This window comes from Procambarus clarkii, chromosome 13, assembly GCF_040958095.1.
Source record: "Procambarus clarkii isolate CNS0578487 chromosome 13, FALCON_Pclarkii_2.0, whole genome shotgun sequence".
Taxonomy (NCBI): domain Eukaryota; kingdom Metazoa; phylum Arthropoda; class Malacostraca; order Decapoda; family Cambaridae; genus Procambarus; species Procambarus clarkii.
The window spans coordinates 32,779,988-32,793,897 of NC_091162.1; the positions used below are offsets into that span (position 1 = coordinate 32,779,988).

At 48.6% G+C, this 13,910-nt stretch overlaps 1 protein-coding gene across 1 annotated transcript in view; it reads right to left on the minus strand.

Annotated features, from left to right (window-relative positions):
* LOC123757286 (protein SCAI) overlaps positions 1-13,910 on the minus strand; it is a 179,871-nt gene that overhangs the window by 80,808 nt on the left and 85,153 nt on the right. Inside the window, exon 5 of the mRNA XM_069324084.1 lies at positions 4,987-5,144. Within this exon, the coding sequence (XP_069180185.1) occupies positions 4,987-5,144 (158 nt within the window). The remainder of the gene's footprint in view (positions 1-4,986; positions 5,145-13,910) is intronic.

The following is a 13,910-nucleotide window of genomic DNA, read 5'->3' on the forward strand; positions in this document are numbered from 1 at the left end:
TGATAAAAATGACCAAGATTCTGATAATAGTAGGACTGTGGTGATAATTAGCACTATGGTAGGAGGAGTAATTTTGGTGGGGAGGGAGGTAGCATCCAGTGCTGACTGTGGCGCCCCTTTTTACTGTCTGGACTCACTATATTAGCTTAGTGGTTCACTATGGTGAACACAAGTGTAGATACTTATATAAATAATGTTTGTTTATAGTATAATAACAGCAAAAGGATTATGTTGGGAGAAACCATTTTGGTGAGGGAAGTGGTGTCATCTGCATGACTTGTCATGCAGTGTATGGTGGCCACTATGCTGTTTGGGCACCATATCAGCTTAGTTGTACAGTGATGGTGAATAAAACATGTACATACTTATATATAATATGTGCATATAGCGTAATAACACAACAAATAATATTGTTGGAGGAGGAATGTTAGTGTGTTTGGCCTTGAACGGGTGAATGAGAGGAGGGAACGTTAGCCGACTGTGTGGTGACATCTGTTATTGCCTGAATTCACCATACTGGTTTAGATGAACAGTTATGGTGAATAAAACATGTAGATACTTATATATAATGTCTGTAAATAGTGAATAAAATAAAAAACAGTATGGTGGGAGGAGAAGGCTGGCGAGTGAGGTGAGGTGAGGAAGGGAGTGGCGGCAAGTGGCTGGCTGGCTGGCTGGCGTGCCGGCCACTCCTCGCTGCTTTTTGACTCGCAATACAAACTTACTGGTTCATTATGGTGACCAAAACATCCAGATAACATCTTTGTGGCAACTCTTTCCTGACAGCTCGGGTGGAGCAGACCGCCACCGATGCTTGCTGCGTCAACGCCTCTTTTCTGTAGAGAGCCCCTTCAGCTCCCCGGAGCTATACCAGGCTGATATGCATATATTAGACCAAGGCAACAGTCAATCGAAGGAGTTCTAAGCCTACCAGGGACCAGAGTCAGAACCTGGCCCCCTCAAGAGAGGCACGAGGAGCAATGGCCTAAAGACACTCCCGTGTAATTGGAAGCAGTCTTTGTCTGCCATCTACCAGGTCAGGCACCCAGAAAGGTAGGAATCTCAAAACAAGCTACTGCTGGTCAAAAATTGCAAACCGAAAGCCGTACTACCAAACAGAACTCCCCAATTAAAAACAAGGAAACAAGCATGACATCACCACAACCCTCGCGCATCCGTCTGCGCAACCCCCCTCCCTCCCGGGGAGAGGGATGGGAGGATCCCAGACCTCCATGCCGGCAATTCTCCTCAGTTCAAGAGGCTGTTGTGTTGGTGACGGTCGATCGCTCTGGCGCCACTCTTTGCGCAGTGCTGTAGTGCGGTGTTGTTGCTCTGTTTTCGTAGCGTGTGAGCTGGAAGTAACACAAGAGTACTAGGGCTGCATGCACCTAGGTGCCCCATAAGTACTGTCTTTGCGGCCTCAAGATTATCTTCCATGAGGCGTTCAGGAGCAGCTACCTCCGTGTGGTTCTAACGCTGCTCGATGATTGCCCGCCCTTGGGGGTTCAGCTGAGGAGGTTCTTACTCCTGTTTGCCCTTGGGTAGGAGGTAGTTTTGTTGCTGGCTGGGGTACGAGGTACTGTGCACCTGTCTAATATTTGCATAGCGACCGGTTCTGTTCACCTGGAGACGTGCTTTTGCAGGGGTTTTCTCTTGTGTTTGTTTTGTTTTGCCTGGCGGGGGTCTGCCTGGTGTGGCGGTAGGACTACTTGTAGGATTTTGGTGGCCCTCCACTAGGTTCCATGCTTGCACACGTCGCAGGGGTTCAGCTTTTAGTTGTTCACTTGGTAGCTCTGTGATAACTGGTTAGCAGTAACTCGCCTAGGCTTCCCTTAGCAGTCAGCCAAAGGGTCCCTGGAAACCCCTTTTGGGGCTCATTGGTCCAATGTAGGAGACCTCTGAGTCCCACCTCGCCTTGAGCGAGTTTAAAGGTTGCTCTGTCCCCTTGTCTCAGGGTGACACTCACCATCTGCCTCTGCCTTGCTGCCTGTTAGGGTCAGTGACACCTATGACCCGGAGTCCTGCGAGAGGTGTTCTTTTCTTGTACTCCATTCACCCAGTCCACCGAGACTGATTTTCGGGTGCAGGCAGCTTTAGCATTGCATGCGAGGTTTAGGTTGCAGCAACGTGCGAGGTTGGTTGCCTTTCTGGATGCCCCACAGCTGCCCCGCTGAATTATACTGGTAGCTGTAACTCGGGCGGCTGTGGGGATTGCCCTTTCCGGATCGGCGTTGGAGGCATTCGAGCCTGGTTCTCCTGCCTGAGCTTTTGGACCACACCAGCGCTCCCCCTTCATCCCTGCTTTTCCGGTGGACTCTGCTTTTCTCAAGCAGACGTTTGAAGCAAGCAGAGGGTTTGAAGGACGCCGGTCCTGACGTGGAGGATTCCGGGGCTGGGGAGGAGTTGTCATGGGGGGGAGGGGGCCCTGGGCCCCACTTGTCCCTGTTTGAGTGTTTAGTACCCTTGGTGTGGGGCTTGTTGTTACAGGGTAAGAGGTTTTCCTATCCCCTCCCTGTACAATTTTGTCAAGAGTTCGACTCCTTCTCGGGTTCGGTTCCAAGTTCCCTTGGGTTCTTCGGTTCCCTCCTCCTGGAAGGTGTGGGAGGCCCTTACGGCTTACCTCATGTGAGACCCGGATTACGCCTTGATAATGAAGCCTTCTTTTGAGTTTGGCTCCTCTTTTTCCTTCATGGGTGCGTTGCAAGGTGCCGGAGTCTTCCTGGCTGGCAGACTGCCTTTTCTTTTGTTGAGGGCTTGGCTTGTTCGCAGTCCTGTCGGACTGCGAACTTGAATGGCAAGAGTTGACTACAGTCGTTCAGGTTTCCTGGGGCGAGTTTCCTGCAGCTCAGCCTCTTTCAGCAGATTGGACGATTCCAGTACATGGCTGGCTCGATCTTCTCTGCTTCTCGTGTATGGTCTTTTTAACGTGGGTTTATCACCACTTGTATGGTGATCAAGTGGCTTAGTTGCTGTCCCACCTGCATATTTCATCTTGAAGGCAGTATGAAATTTTCTGGCGGTCTTTTTGGCACTTGTCTCTTCATAGGTTGTCTTCGATTTCTGGTCGGGTTATATCCTCTCTCTCTTGGTTGTTTCAGGACCGTATTCTTATGCCAGATACTGTCGCCTCGTTTTGAGTGGTGCTGGCAGAGCCGCTGTAGCTTGCATTTAGGGTGGATGTCACTTCTGCTCCATTCCACAAGCTTTCTCAGGCGATGTTCACCTCCGGCCTGCTCATGCGCTGCCTGAACTGTCCTGGTCGTTGCACCGGTGCTCTCTGCTCCCTTCTCTGTTTCAGGTGGCCCCCTCAGTTCAGGACTGTTTTCTATGGCTCTTTTTTTTTTTTTTTTGTTGGTGTTGGCCTCTGGGGGTTGGGTCAGAGAGTTTTGTGCTCTCCTCCAGCACAGGGGTTTCCGGTCTTTCAGTCCTGGTAGTCTTTTCTTCGTTTGCAGCCGTCTCCTCCTTTTCTGGCAAAGAAGGAGTTTGCTGTTGTCCGGAGGGGTCCTTGGGTTGTTGATGCTTGGTTGGTTCGGCCGGGGGTGCACCACGTTTTGTGTCTGTGGCTCTTCGCCGTTATTTGCATGTTACGCCCTCTGTGCCAGCCAGCCTGCGGTCTTTCCCCGTGCCCACGCCGTTTGTAAGTTCAGGATTCAGATGCCGTTTTGGTAATGTCCTGGCCTATTTTTGGAGCACGGGGCTATTGGAGGTCGAACAGGGTCCTGGCTGCACGTTTCCTTGTTAATGTTCCTAGTCCTTCTCAGGCGTGTATAGCCTTGAGTCGCAGGTTGCGGCCTGTTGTCTCGACTTTGAGTTAAGGAGCGAGTGACGACACCCTCCCGGGTGAGTCCCTTTTCTAATTATCTTTGGTTAGGTAGCTCCGGGGAGCCGAAGGAGCTCTCCACAGAAAACAAGCGTTGAATGTAATGAAACGCCATTTTCTGGGCGAGACCTGGAGGCTTCCCGGCATCCCTCCCTCCGGTTGGCGGTTTTACGCATTTTTGATACTCGGCCTCTGACTGAGGAGTGTTACTGGCACGGAGGTATGGGACTTCCCCCTCCCGGGGAGGGCGGGGTTGCGCAGACAGATGCGCGACAGTTGTGGTGATGTCATGTTTGTTTCCTTGTTTTTAATTGGAGAGTTCTGTTTGCTAGTTCGGCTTTTGGTTTGCAATTTTTAACCAGCAGTAGTTTGTTTTGTGATTCCTACCTTTCTGGGTGCCTGACCTGGTAGATGGCAGACAAAGACTGCTTCCAATTACACGGGAGTGTCTTTAGGCCATTGCTCCTTGTGCCTCTCTTGAGGGGGGCCAGGTTCTGGCTCTGGTGTCCAGTAGGCCTAGAACTCCCTCAATTGACTGTTACCACAGTCTAATATATACACATCAGCCCGGTATACCTCCGGGGAGCCTCTGGGTCTCATCCAGAATATCACATTTCATTACATTCAACGCTGGTTTTTTTGCAAGACTTTCCCGCCCTATTGCGGCCAAAATATGTCACCTACGATTTTTTTATTCTTTTTCTCATGACCAGGGAACACAAATGAACACTTTTATAAGACAAAAGAATTTTTTTTAATTTTTTGTTGTTGTGCCAAGCGGGGCTGCAGGTCAAAAAGCCCTTAGCAGTTTAAGGGTTAACCGGCAAGTGGTTTGTTTTGATTCACTTATCATTCTGGGTGCTAAAATCGGTCAATGGCAAGTATGACACTCTAAATGTAGAGTGCTCATAGGCCATTGCTCCCCCGCACCTCTCTGAGGGGACCAGGTTCTGGATCATGTTTCCCGGTAGGCATAAGAACTCCCATGACTGATGATCCCAAACTAATATTGCACATATCAGTTTGGATAGCTTCAGGGAGCCAAAGGAGCTTCCCAACAGAAATGACTTATTTTATCCATCTGTGTATCAATGTTTCTACATCATCCTGTCCATGCATGCTTCACTGCACTCCCCTTCCATTGAGTTTATATAAAGGTTCCTTACCTGTGGGAAAGCACTATGGTATTTGAGTCCATATCCAAGACATTAATGGTATTGTCAGCATCAATGAACGACTTAATTTCGGCTAGTACCAGCGACCACTCCAGCTGGTCTTCTGGTTCATACGTAGTTGTGTATTCATCTATTTGTTTACTCAATTCCTGTTGGGAAAAAAATTCCAGTATTTTTATGAGTAATAAATTAAATACAAAAAACAAAATACTGTCTCCACTCGCTAATCCGGACTATATGGGGAGGACCCCCAGCCGGATTATCATGTTTTCTGAATTAACATACTTTTCACCTCTGCTTCCAAAAGTGACCATTTCCAACCATTTTTACACCACAAACATCATAATTTGAATTGCCTTGCCACATATAATTACAAAATATTCAACTAGAAACCTCAACTTACCTTGCTGTTGTTCGTCTTCTTGACTGATGCTACACATCTTGAAAATAAGAATTCTTGACAATTTACCTAACCTATACTAACACAATACTAAATTTAACACTTAACACTTTCGCCCGGGCATGACGCAATGCTGTGTCATCCGTTTACTGTCGGTAATCTCGAGGATGACGCAATGCTGCGTCGTCCACTAAAATAATCACCAAAAATCAGGTTTTTATCCGATTTTTGGGGGACTGTTTGGTAACTGTCAACAAGCCGAATGCAGTCTGTGACTACAATACAAACATGAAAGGTGTTGATCACTTTGACCAAATGATCAAATATTATCACTTCATAAGGAAAACTCACAAATGGACAAGAAAATGACCTTCTATTTTGTGCAATTGTCTATCTACAATGCTTATGTGATGTACAACTACTACACAAAAAATACTAAACTATAATACTAAATATACTAAAATACTAAATACTAAACATTTGTGGGCAGGAATTGGGAGTGTAGCTGGAAGGCGTCTGGGCGCTCACTCGCGGCTAACGTGTGGCCCGTCTTCAACTCGTCAGCGGGTGGAACGTGACCAGGTTTTTTATTTTATATGCTAATATTCCTCTAGAGAATTCTATTGGGAACCCATTGATACCAAAATGAAAGACCTAGGACGAAAATTGAGGTGACCAGAGTGAACACATTTTATCGCTTTTGCGAGCTCCTGGGAAACTCGTTCGCACTTTCTCTGTTTGCTGCGGGTAATTAGCCGGGCTTTTGGAGTTTATATGCATTTAGTGCTGTAGAGAATTCCATTGCGAACACAATGATACCAAATTTAATCTCGTAGGACGAGAATTGAGGTGACAAAGTTGAAGATACACTTTTAGAATTAACGCGCGCTCCCATGAAACGCTGGGACCCAAATCGCATAGTTGAGGGGTGGTGCGCTGGGCACGCCAAAGTGTTAAAATTACTGTACAGTTCACGAAGCAAATGTAGCGAGTAATCCTTATACTCGCTCCATTTTCTCATTATCTTAATGGCGTAACTAATTAGCACTAACTACACAAGCTATAATCCTATCTCTAATTACAGATAACAGTTCTCACATCCTCCTATCCTAGTAGAGAAAGATGAGGGGTAGTCACCAAATATAAGGAAGCAATATGAGAATAGAGAACAGTACAATTTCCAGTCAAGAATGTAGCATTCAGCGTAGGCAGTTCTAATCGAATCCAAGACGTTACAGCTTCGACACAGAACAGGCAGCAGACTAGGACCGCATCGAGCTACAACGCTCTCCCACATAGAGCTCCGCGACTCCGGCCACACTCAGCTCTCTGCTCTGCTCCATGCTCCGTCTCAACGTCTATGACACTGCTGTATCCAGGACTAATAAATAAATATGAAACTCACTAAACACATTATATCTAATCTACCCAACAATGTAACATAATCGTACGTTACACAAAGTTAGTTTTGACTGCCAGCTGCTGAAGCCTCACTGGTTGAAGGCACTTAGGTTGCCTGTGAGACCTCACTGGTTGAAGGCACTTGGCTTGCCTGTGACGCCTCACTGGTTGAAGGCACTTGGCTTGCCTGTGACGCCTCACTGGTTGAAGGCGCTTGGCTTGCCTGTGACGCCTCACTGGTTGAAGGCGCTTGGCTTGCCTGTGACGCCTCACTGGTTGAAGGCGCTTGATTTTCTTACCATATAAGAATCAAGTTTAGCTTGCCTTCTGTGTTGGCCTGTTGCATGATCAGCTCTTTGGTTCGCCTCAGGTACTGATATTAGAAAAATGAATTAATCCGTCAACATAGGTCATGAGTACACTGTATTTTGTGGTCAGTGGTGTTGGTTCTTCACTGCCTTCTTCATCCTCCTCCTTTTCGTCGACCTCACCAGTAATAGACTGGAGAATCCCGTCTTCACTCATCACACCATATCCTGGGTCATTAGCATCTCTTTTAAGCCAATCAACCACATCCTGTGTTCAAATTTTTGCCAGCAATTCTGAACATTCCACGGATTTCATCTGCAAATCCTTCAAAATTCATTTCTTCATCCTCCTCATTGCTGACCGTAGACGTGAGGAGTTTTTTCCAGGAATTTTTCAAAGTCGATTCCTTTACTTCACCCCACACCTTGGCCCAGTTATAGATGGGTTCCTTGATTGTACAGTTCTTCAAATTTTCCAGGTTTTTTTAGCCCGGTTATTCACACCGAGTGTCACATCTTCCGGAAGAGGAAAAATTACCAAAACTTCGTTGAGCATCTTTTTGGTGTACAACCTCTTCGTGGCACAGATAACTCCCCGATCCATAGGTTGGATGAGAGAGGTTGTATTAGGAGGAAGTGCCATACACGTTATCTTGCCATCATGTGAGGTTAACATGTCAATTCTAGGGTGGGCAGGCGCATTATCAAGCAGCAGCAAAGCCCGAACTTTGCTTGGCCTCACTTTAGAGTTTCTTAACTTGATGGTCATGAACTTCCATGCAGAACACATCATGAAACCAAGAATGAAAGATCAGTGTAAACCATGCATTCTTTGAGTTATAATATTTCACAGGCAGTTTGTCCAAGCAATGTTGCAAGGCTCTTGGTTTCTTTGATTTGCAAACAATTGCACATGTGATTCGGTCTGTGCAGTCGGCATTCGCACACATCATGGCCGACAGCCTGTCCTTGTTAACCTTATGGCCTGGCACACAACCCTCACTCCTCATAGCTAGAGTTTTTTCTGGTAAACTCCTCCAATACAACCCAGTTTCAACAGCATTATAAATTTGATAAGAACATAAATTATTTTACAAAAAGTATGTTCTTAACCCTTTAACTGCGCAACGCGCCTGCAGGCCCACGTCTGGGGGTGCGCTACGCGCCCCCAGGTATTTGTATTTTTCACGTTCCATTCAAAACTCCCGCGGCTACATGGGGTTCACATCAGTTTCCTCAAGGCTCTTGTAAACAGACACCATCTTTACAAAAAATCATGGTCTACATTCCCAGGTGTGAGAGACTTGGTAGAGAGTGAGCAACTAAGGCTGACGCTCGCAGCATGAGCGCACAGCACTGCTGTTCAGCGTGTGACCACAGCATCGCCTAGTAATGTCAAAATATATACATAACTTGTATTATTTAGCCATGATAGTATTATAGAAGAGCCTGAGTGTGATAATGACTGCGCACAATGTTCAAATATCAGTGATTCAATGCTGTTCACAATGTTCATGGCGCTAGCTACAGCATCACAGCATTATTTCATCCATCCAGGAATCTTCAAACAACTTCTTAGGTTCCTTTTCAAAATAAACTTGTGGTCAATTATTCATTTGCAGGAATTAGTGACCAGGATTGTGGTTATAATTAGCATTGTGCATAGTATTGTGGAAGGAGGAATTTTGGTGAGGGAGGGAGGAACGGAGAGAATTGAGGTAGCCTCACTGTGTGGCAACCAATCTTGTTTTGCTCACCATACTAGCTTCATGGTCCACTATGGGGAACCAATCCGTTCTCGCACTTTCGTATAGTCAATATTGACTTATTAAATGCGTGCATATGTGACATACTAAACATACTAGTTTACCTTGAAAAGCTTCATAGAAAACGCCGACCTTACCTAACCTTCTTAGTATGTTAAGATAAGCATCTTATTGCTTCGTAATTACAATTATTACTTAACCTATTATATCTTGAGGTTATCTTGAGATGATTTCGGGGCTTTAGTGTCCCCGCGGCCCGGTCCTCGACCAGGCCTCCACCCCCAGGAAGCAGCCCGTGACAGCTGACTAACTCCCAGGTACCTATTTACTGCTAGGTAACGGGCATTCAGGGTGAAAGAAACTTTGCCCAGGAGCTATTTTGGTGAGGGAGGTGACGTCGTAATCGTAGCGTCGTCTGCTGTGTGATTTCTCATGCAGTGTATGGTAGCAACTGTACTATTTGGACACTATACCGGCTTACTTGCATAGTTCTGGTAAATAAAACATGTAGATAGATATATATAACATGTGTAAATAGTGTAATAAAATCAATAACAGTATGGTGGGAGGGGCAATGTTGGCGAATAAGATGATGTAGTGAGGGAGGGCTGTAAATCCGACCCGGCACGACAACAACACATGCCAGGACCCAAAAAGATTGGCCTGCAAGACAGGAAGAGCCCGGAACTCCAGAAGGCAGAACTGGGTCACACACGAGGAAACAAAACCTCTTTAACCCACAAAAGAGCCCAAGAGGAAGAAACCTCTGGAACGAAACAAAAGAACCCAAAAGAACCCAGAATCGAACCCGGGGGAGCCCAAACCACCACATTTGCCGGCAGATATACACCACAGAAAAGCAAGGCACAGCCCCCAGACAGAACCCCCAGGGAAACGGCCAAAACAGACCAAAAACCGAGGAACAAGGTGTGGGAGCAAGCATAGACAGAAACACTGAGCCCAAACCCTAGGGCCCATACCCAAAACAGACAGAAAACGGAAAACCCGGTGTAAAAACCAACATCCAAACGTTCCCAGAGGAACAGAAGACGGGCAGAAAACACCAGAAAAGCAAAGAAACGACAACAGAAGAATAAAACCCCTGAAAGAGGTGAAAAAACTCACCCCAGACGCTCGCTCACACCCCCAGGCGCATGTAAACAAACCGCCACATCGCCCTGGTGGCCACGCCGGGAAACCAGCAGAAAGAAAATGGCCATCAGAACAAGGGGCTGTGACCGACACAAAAGATACAAAAACATGCCAGCAAAAGTGGGAAGCAAGCAGACTAGATGGGCAAAAAACTCAGCCCAGAAGCAGGAAACCCCAGGCTGGGGCAAATAGCCCCAGAACTGCTAGCAGGCATCCCCACAGCCCCAGGAACCCACAACAGAGGCCCCGGCGCAGAGCCGTCTTCCACGCCCTTCACCCTTAAAGAAAAATTAGAGTCCATGGGAAAGGCAGCAAGAAAGGGCCGCTGGTAAGACCCAGAAGCCTTGGCAGGAGGAACAAGCTCGAAAACCTCCGTCCCCAACCCAAACAAAGCAGCCTCCGAAGCCACCCGAGTCTTGGCCCCAACTAAACCCCGCAGACGGTCCGGAGCCGGGAACAGGGAGGAAAAGGGGCGAACAGCACCTATCCAAAACGGGGCGGCCCCGGAACATCAAGTGGGAAACCAACCAAGCGTGTTGCAGCAACCCAACCTAGCTTGCAACACGGATGCTGCCTGTATTCTGAACAGTAATAACATCAGGAGAGTACTGGAGAACAAGCAGAGAATCTCTCTCACAAGACTCCGGGTCAAGCTGTCAGTGACCCAACAGGCAGCATGACGGAGGTAAAAATAGTGACTGTCACCCGGAGACAAGGGCAAAGCAACCAACGAACCCGTACAAGCCGGGTTGGAACCCGGAAGACACATTCAATGGTCTACCAAGCCCCGACAGGGGTTTCCAGGGCCCGTAGGGTAACAACTACGGGAAGCCTGGGCAAGGTGTTGCTAACAGGTTAAAACCCAAAACTAACAAGGGGGGGGTAGAGGACAACACTGAAAACCCTTGCGAGGTGTACAATCACGGGGGGCCTAGCAGAGGGGCGCCAAACACTACCAGTGGAACTATAGCCACACTAGGCAGACCTCCACCAGGCAAATGAAATTGGAAACAAAAGAAAAACCCCGCAAAAGTACATTGTCCCCAGAGGCAACAGGAACCGGTCGCCACTTAGGTAGCAGGTCACGCAACACCTTGATGCCCTAACCAGCACAACACCAGTCCCTACCCAGGACCAAACAAGGGCCCCAAGCCCAAGCTGGCCCCAAGGGCGAGGCAAATGCCGAGCAGCAAGAACCTCTACAGAAATGGTTCCCGAACGCCCCAGGGAAGATAACCCTGTCACGCAGGGGCAGTACTCACAGGGCGCTTAGGGAAGGAAGCCCCTAAGTGCATGCAGCCCCGGTACTGATGAACACCTGGCCACCGCACAACACAACAGACGGCAGTGAATGCCACGAAAGGTAAACACCGCCTAGGAAACCGAGGCCAGAGAAGCGTCTATCCCGGTTGACATTAGCTTACGAACTGATGCTAGGCAGCCGGCGTGGTGAGGTCCGGGGCTCCCTCCTTTCCCTCTTGGGGTGGGGAGGGCTGCGTGGATGATTGGCGCAGCAGTAAAGTGTTTCCTTGGGATTGTAGGAATTTTCTACCCCTCTGTTCGGTTTTTTGTTTTACTTTTTTATCATGTGGGGTTTGTTTTGTTATGCCTACTTTTCTGGGTGCCTAACCCCGGTCGATGGCTGATAAGGAAAACCCCCAACCACAAGGGGGTTTTCCAGGGCCATTACTCCCTGAAACCTCTCTGAAGAGGCCAGGTTCTGACGCTGGTCCCTGGTAGGTCTGAACTCTTTAGCTAATGTCCCGGTCTAATATAACATACATTAGCCCAATAAGATCCAGGTAGCCATAGGGGCTCCCCACAGAAAATGTTCAAAGTTACTAAGAAAACAAAAAACAGCGTTGAATGTAATGAAACAGCATTTTCTGGGTGAGACCTGGATACTCCCCGGAGCTTACTAGGCTGATATGGTAATGTAAGACTTTGGCATCAATCATGTGTATGGAGTTCAGTGGGCCTACTGGGGACCACGAGCCAAAACCTGGCCCTCTCAGAGAGGCATGGGAGCAATGGCCTATAGAAACCCCCATGTGGCTAGAAGCATTCTATGTCTGCCATCGACTGTGTCAAGCACCCAGAAAGGTAAGCATCCCAAAACAAACCCCTTATTCTGGTGAAAATATTGCTACCAAAAGCCGAACAAGTGGATAGAACTCCCCTAAAAGAAACAAGCATGACGTCACACGTCGCCGCGCCACTGTCTGCGCTGCTCCGCCCTCCCCAAGAGGGGAAAGGGGAAGCCCCAGACTATCCCACGCCGACTATCCACCCGTCAGTTCTGAGGATAGATGTCAAAAACCCACGAAAACTCGCCGACCGGAGGGAGCCTCCCTCCGCTCCCTCCGAGGGATGCCGGGAAGCCTCCGGGTCTCACCCAGAAAATGGCATTTGATTACATTCAACGCTGGATTGCTGGGGGGGAGCCCCTTCGGCTCCCTGGAGCTAACTACCCACAAAGGAAAAAATAGGGACTTACCTGAGAGGCGGTTGCTGCTCACTCCTCAACTCGAGGTAGAGTCAATTGGCTGCAGCTGCCAACCTAAAGCAACACAGGCCTGACTAGGCCCAGGAATGTTCACTAGGTAACGAGCAGCTAACGAACAGACCCTGTTCGACCGCCAAAAGCCCCGTGCCCGAATGTAAGCCCAGGAAATGTTGCCAAAGACGGCAGCAAGAGCAGCGAACTTGCGAACGTTGTGGGCATGGGGACAGACCACAGGCTGGCTAGCCTTAATAACTCTGCGGACGATCTGGGAGACCTGTACCCGTGAACAGGGCAGAAGGGATACTTGATCAACCCAAAGCGCATCCCCGGACACAGAAGCCATGGTGCGCAAATAACGGCAAAGAGCCGCAACTGGACACAAAACACGAAGCACCCCCGGCCTCATTCTTTGCCAGAAAAGAAGAAGACGGCTGCAAACAAACAAAACCATCACGAAGACCGAAGGAGCAGAAACCCCTGCGCCAGAGGAGAGCATGAAGCTCCCCAACCCGACCCCCAGAGGCCAATGCCAACAGAAAAAGAGCCTTGGAGAAACAATCCTGAACTGAAGGGGCCACAACAAACCGAGGAGAAGAAAGAAAAGAGAGCACTCAGTCCAAAGACCAGGACAGCTCAGGCGGGGCATAAGCAGGCCGGAGGTGAAACAAAGCCCGAGACAGCTTGCGAAACGGCGCAGCAGTAACAACAATACCGAAAGCAAGCTGAAGCGGCTCCGCAGGCGCCGCTCGATACGAGGCAACAGTGTTAGGCATAAGGTGACAGTCTTGGAACAACCAAGAGAGAAAGGACATTACCTTAACAGAAAGCGAAGTACAACAATGAAGACGCCAGAAGAAACAGAAGGACCGGCAGGAAACTTCATAGTGCCACCGAGACGAAGCCTGCAGGTGGGACACTAACAAAGAAGCCACCTGATCACCATAGAGATGATAAACTAATAAAAAATACCATATGTGAAGACTCGGGAAGAAGATCGAACCAGCCACGTGACGTTCTAGTCCAATCTGCTGGAAGAGGAGGAGCTGCGGGAAAACCTCCGGGGTCGGACACCAAGCAAGCAGTGCCTGAAACCACAGTTGGGCCGGCCACCACAGGGCCAAGAGGACAACTCTGTCCTGGTAAGTCTCCAAGCGAGTCAGGACCTGGAGCAACAGCTGAACTGGGAGAAAGAGGTACAGGAACCCCTACCTCGACCAGTCCTGCCAAAAGGCATCGACCCCGACGGCCTCGCAGTCGGGAAGGGCGCCACATCTTGAGGTTATCTTGAGGTTATCTTGAGATGATTTCGGGGCTTTTTAATGTCCCCGCGGCCCGGTCCTCGACCAGGCCTCCACCCCTAGGAAGCAGCCTGTGACAGCTGA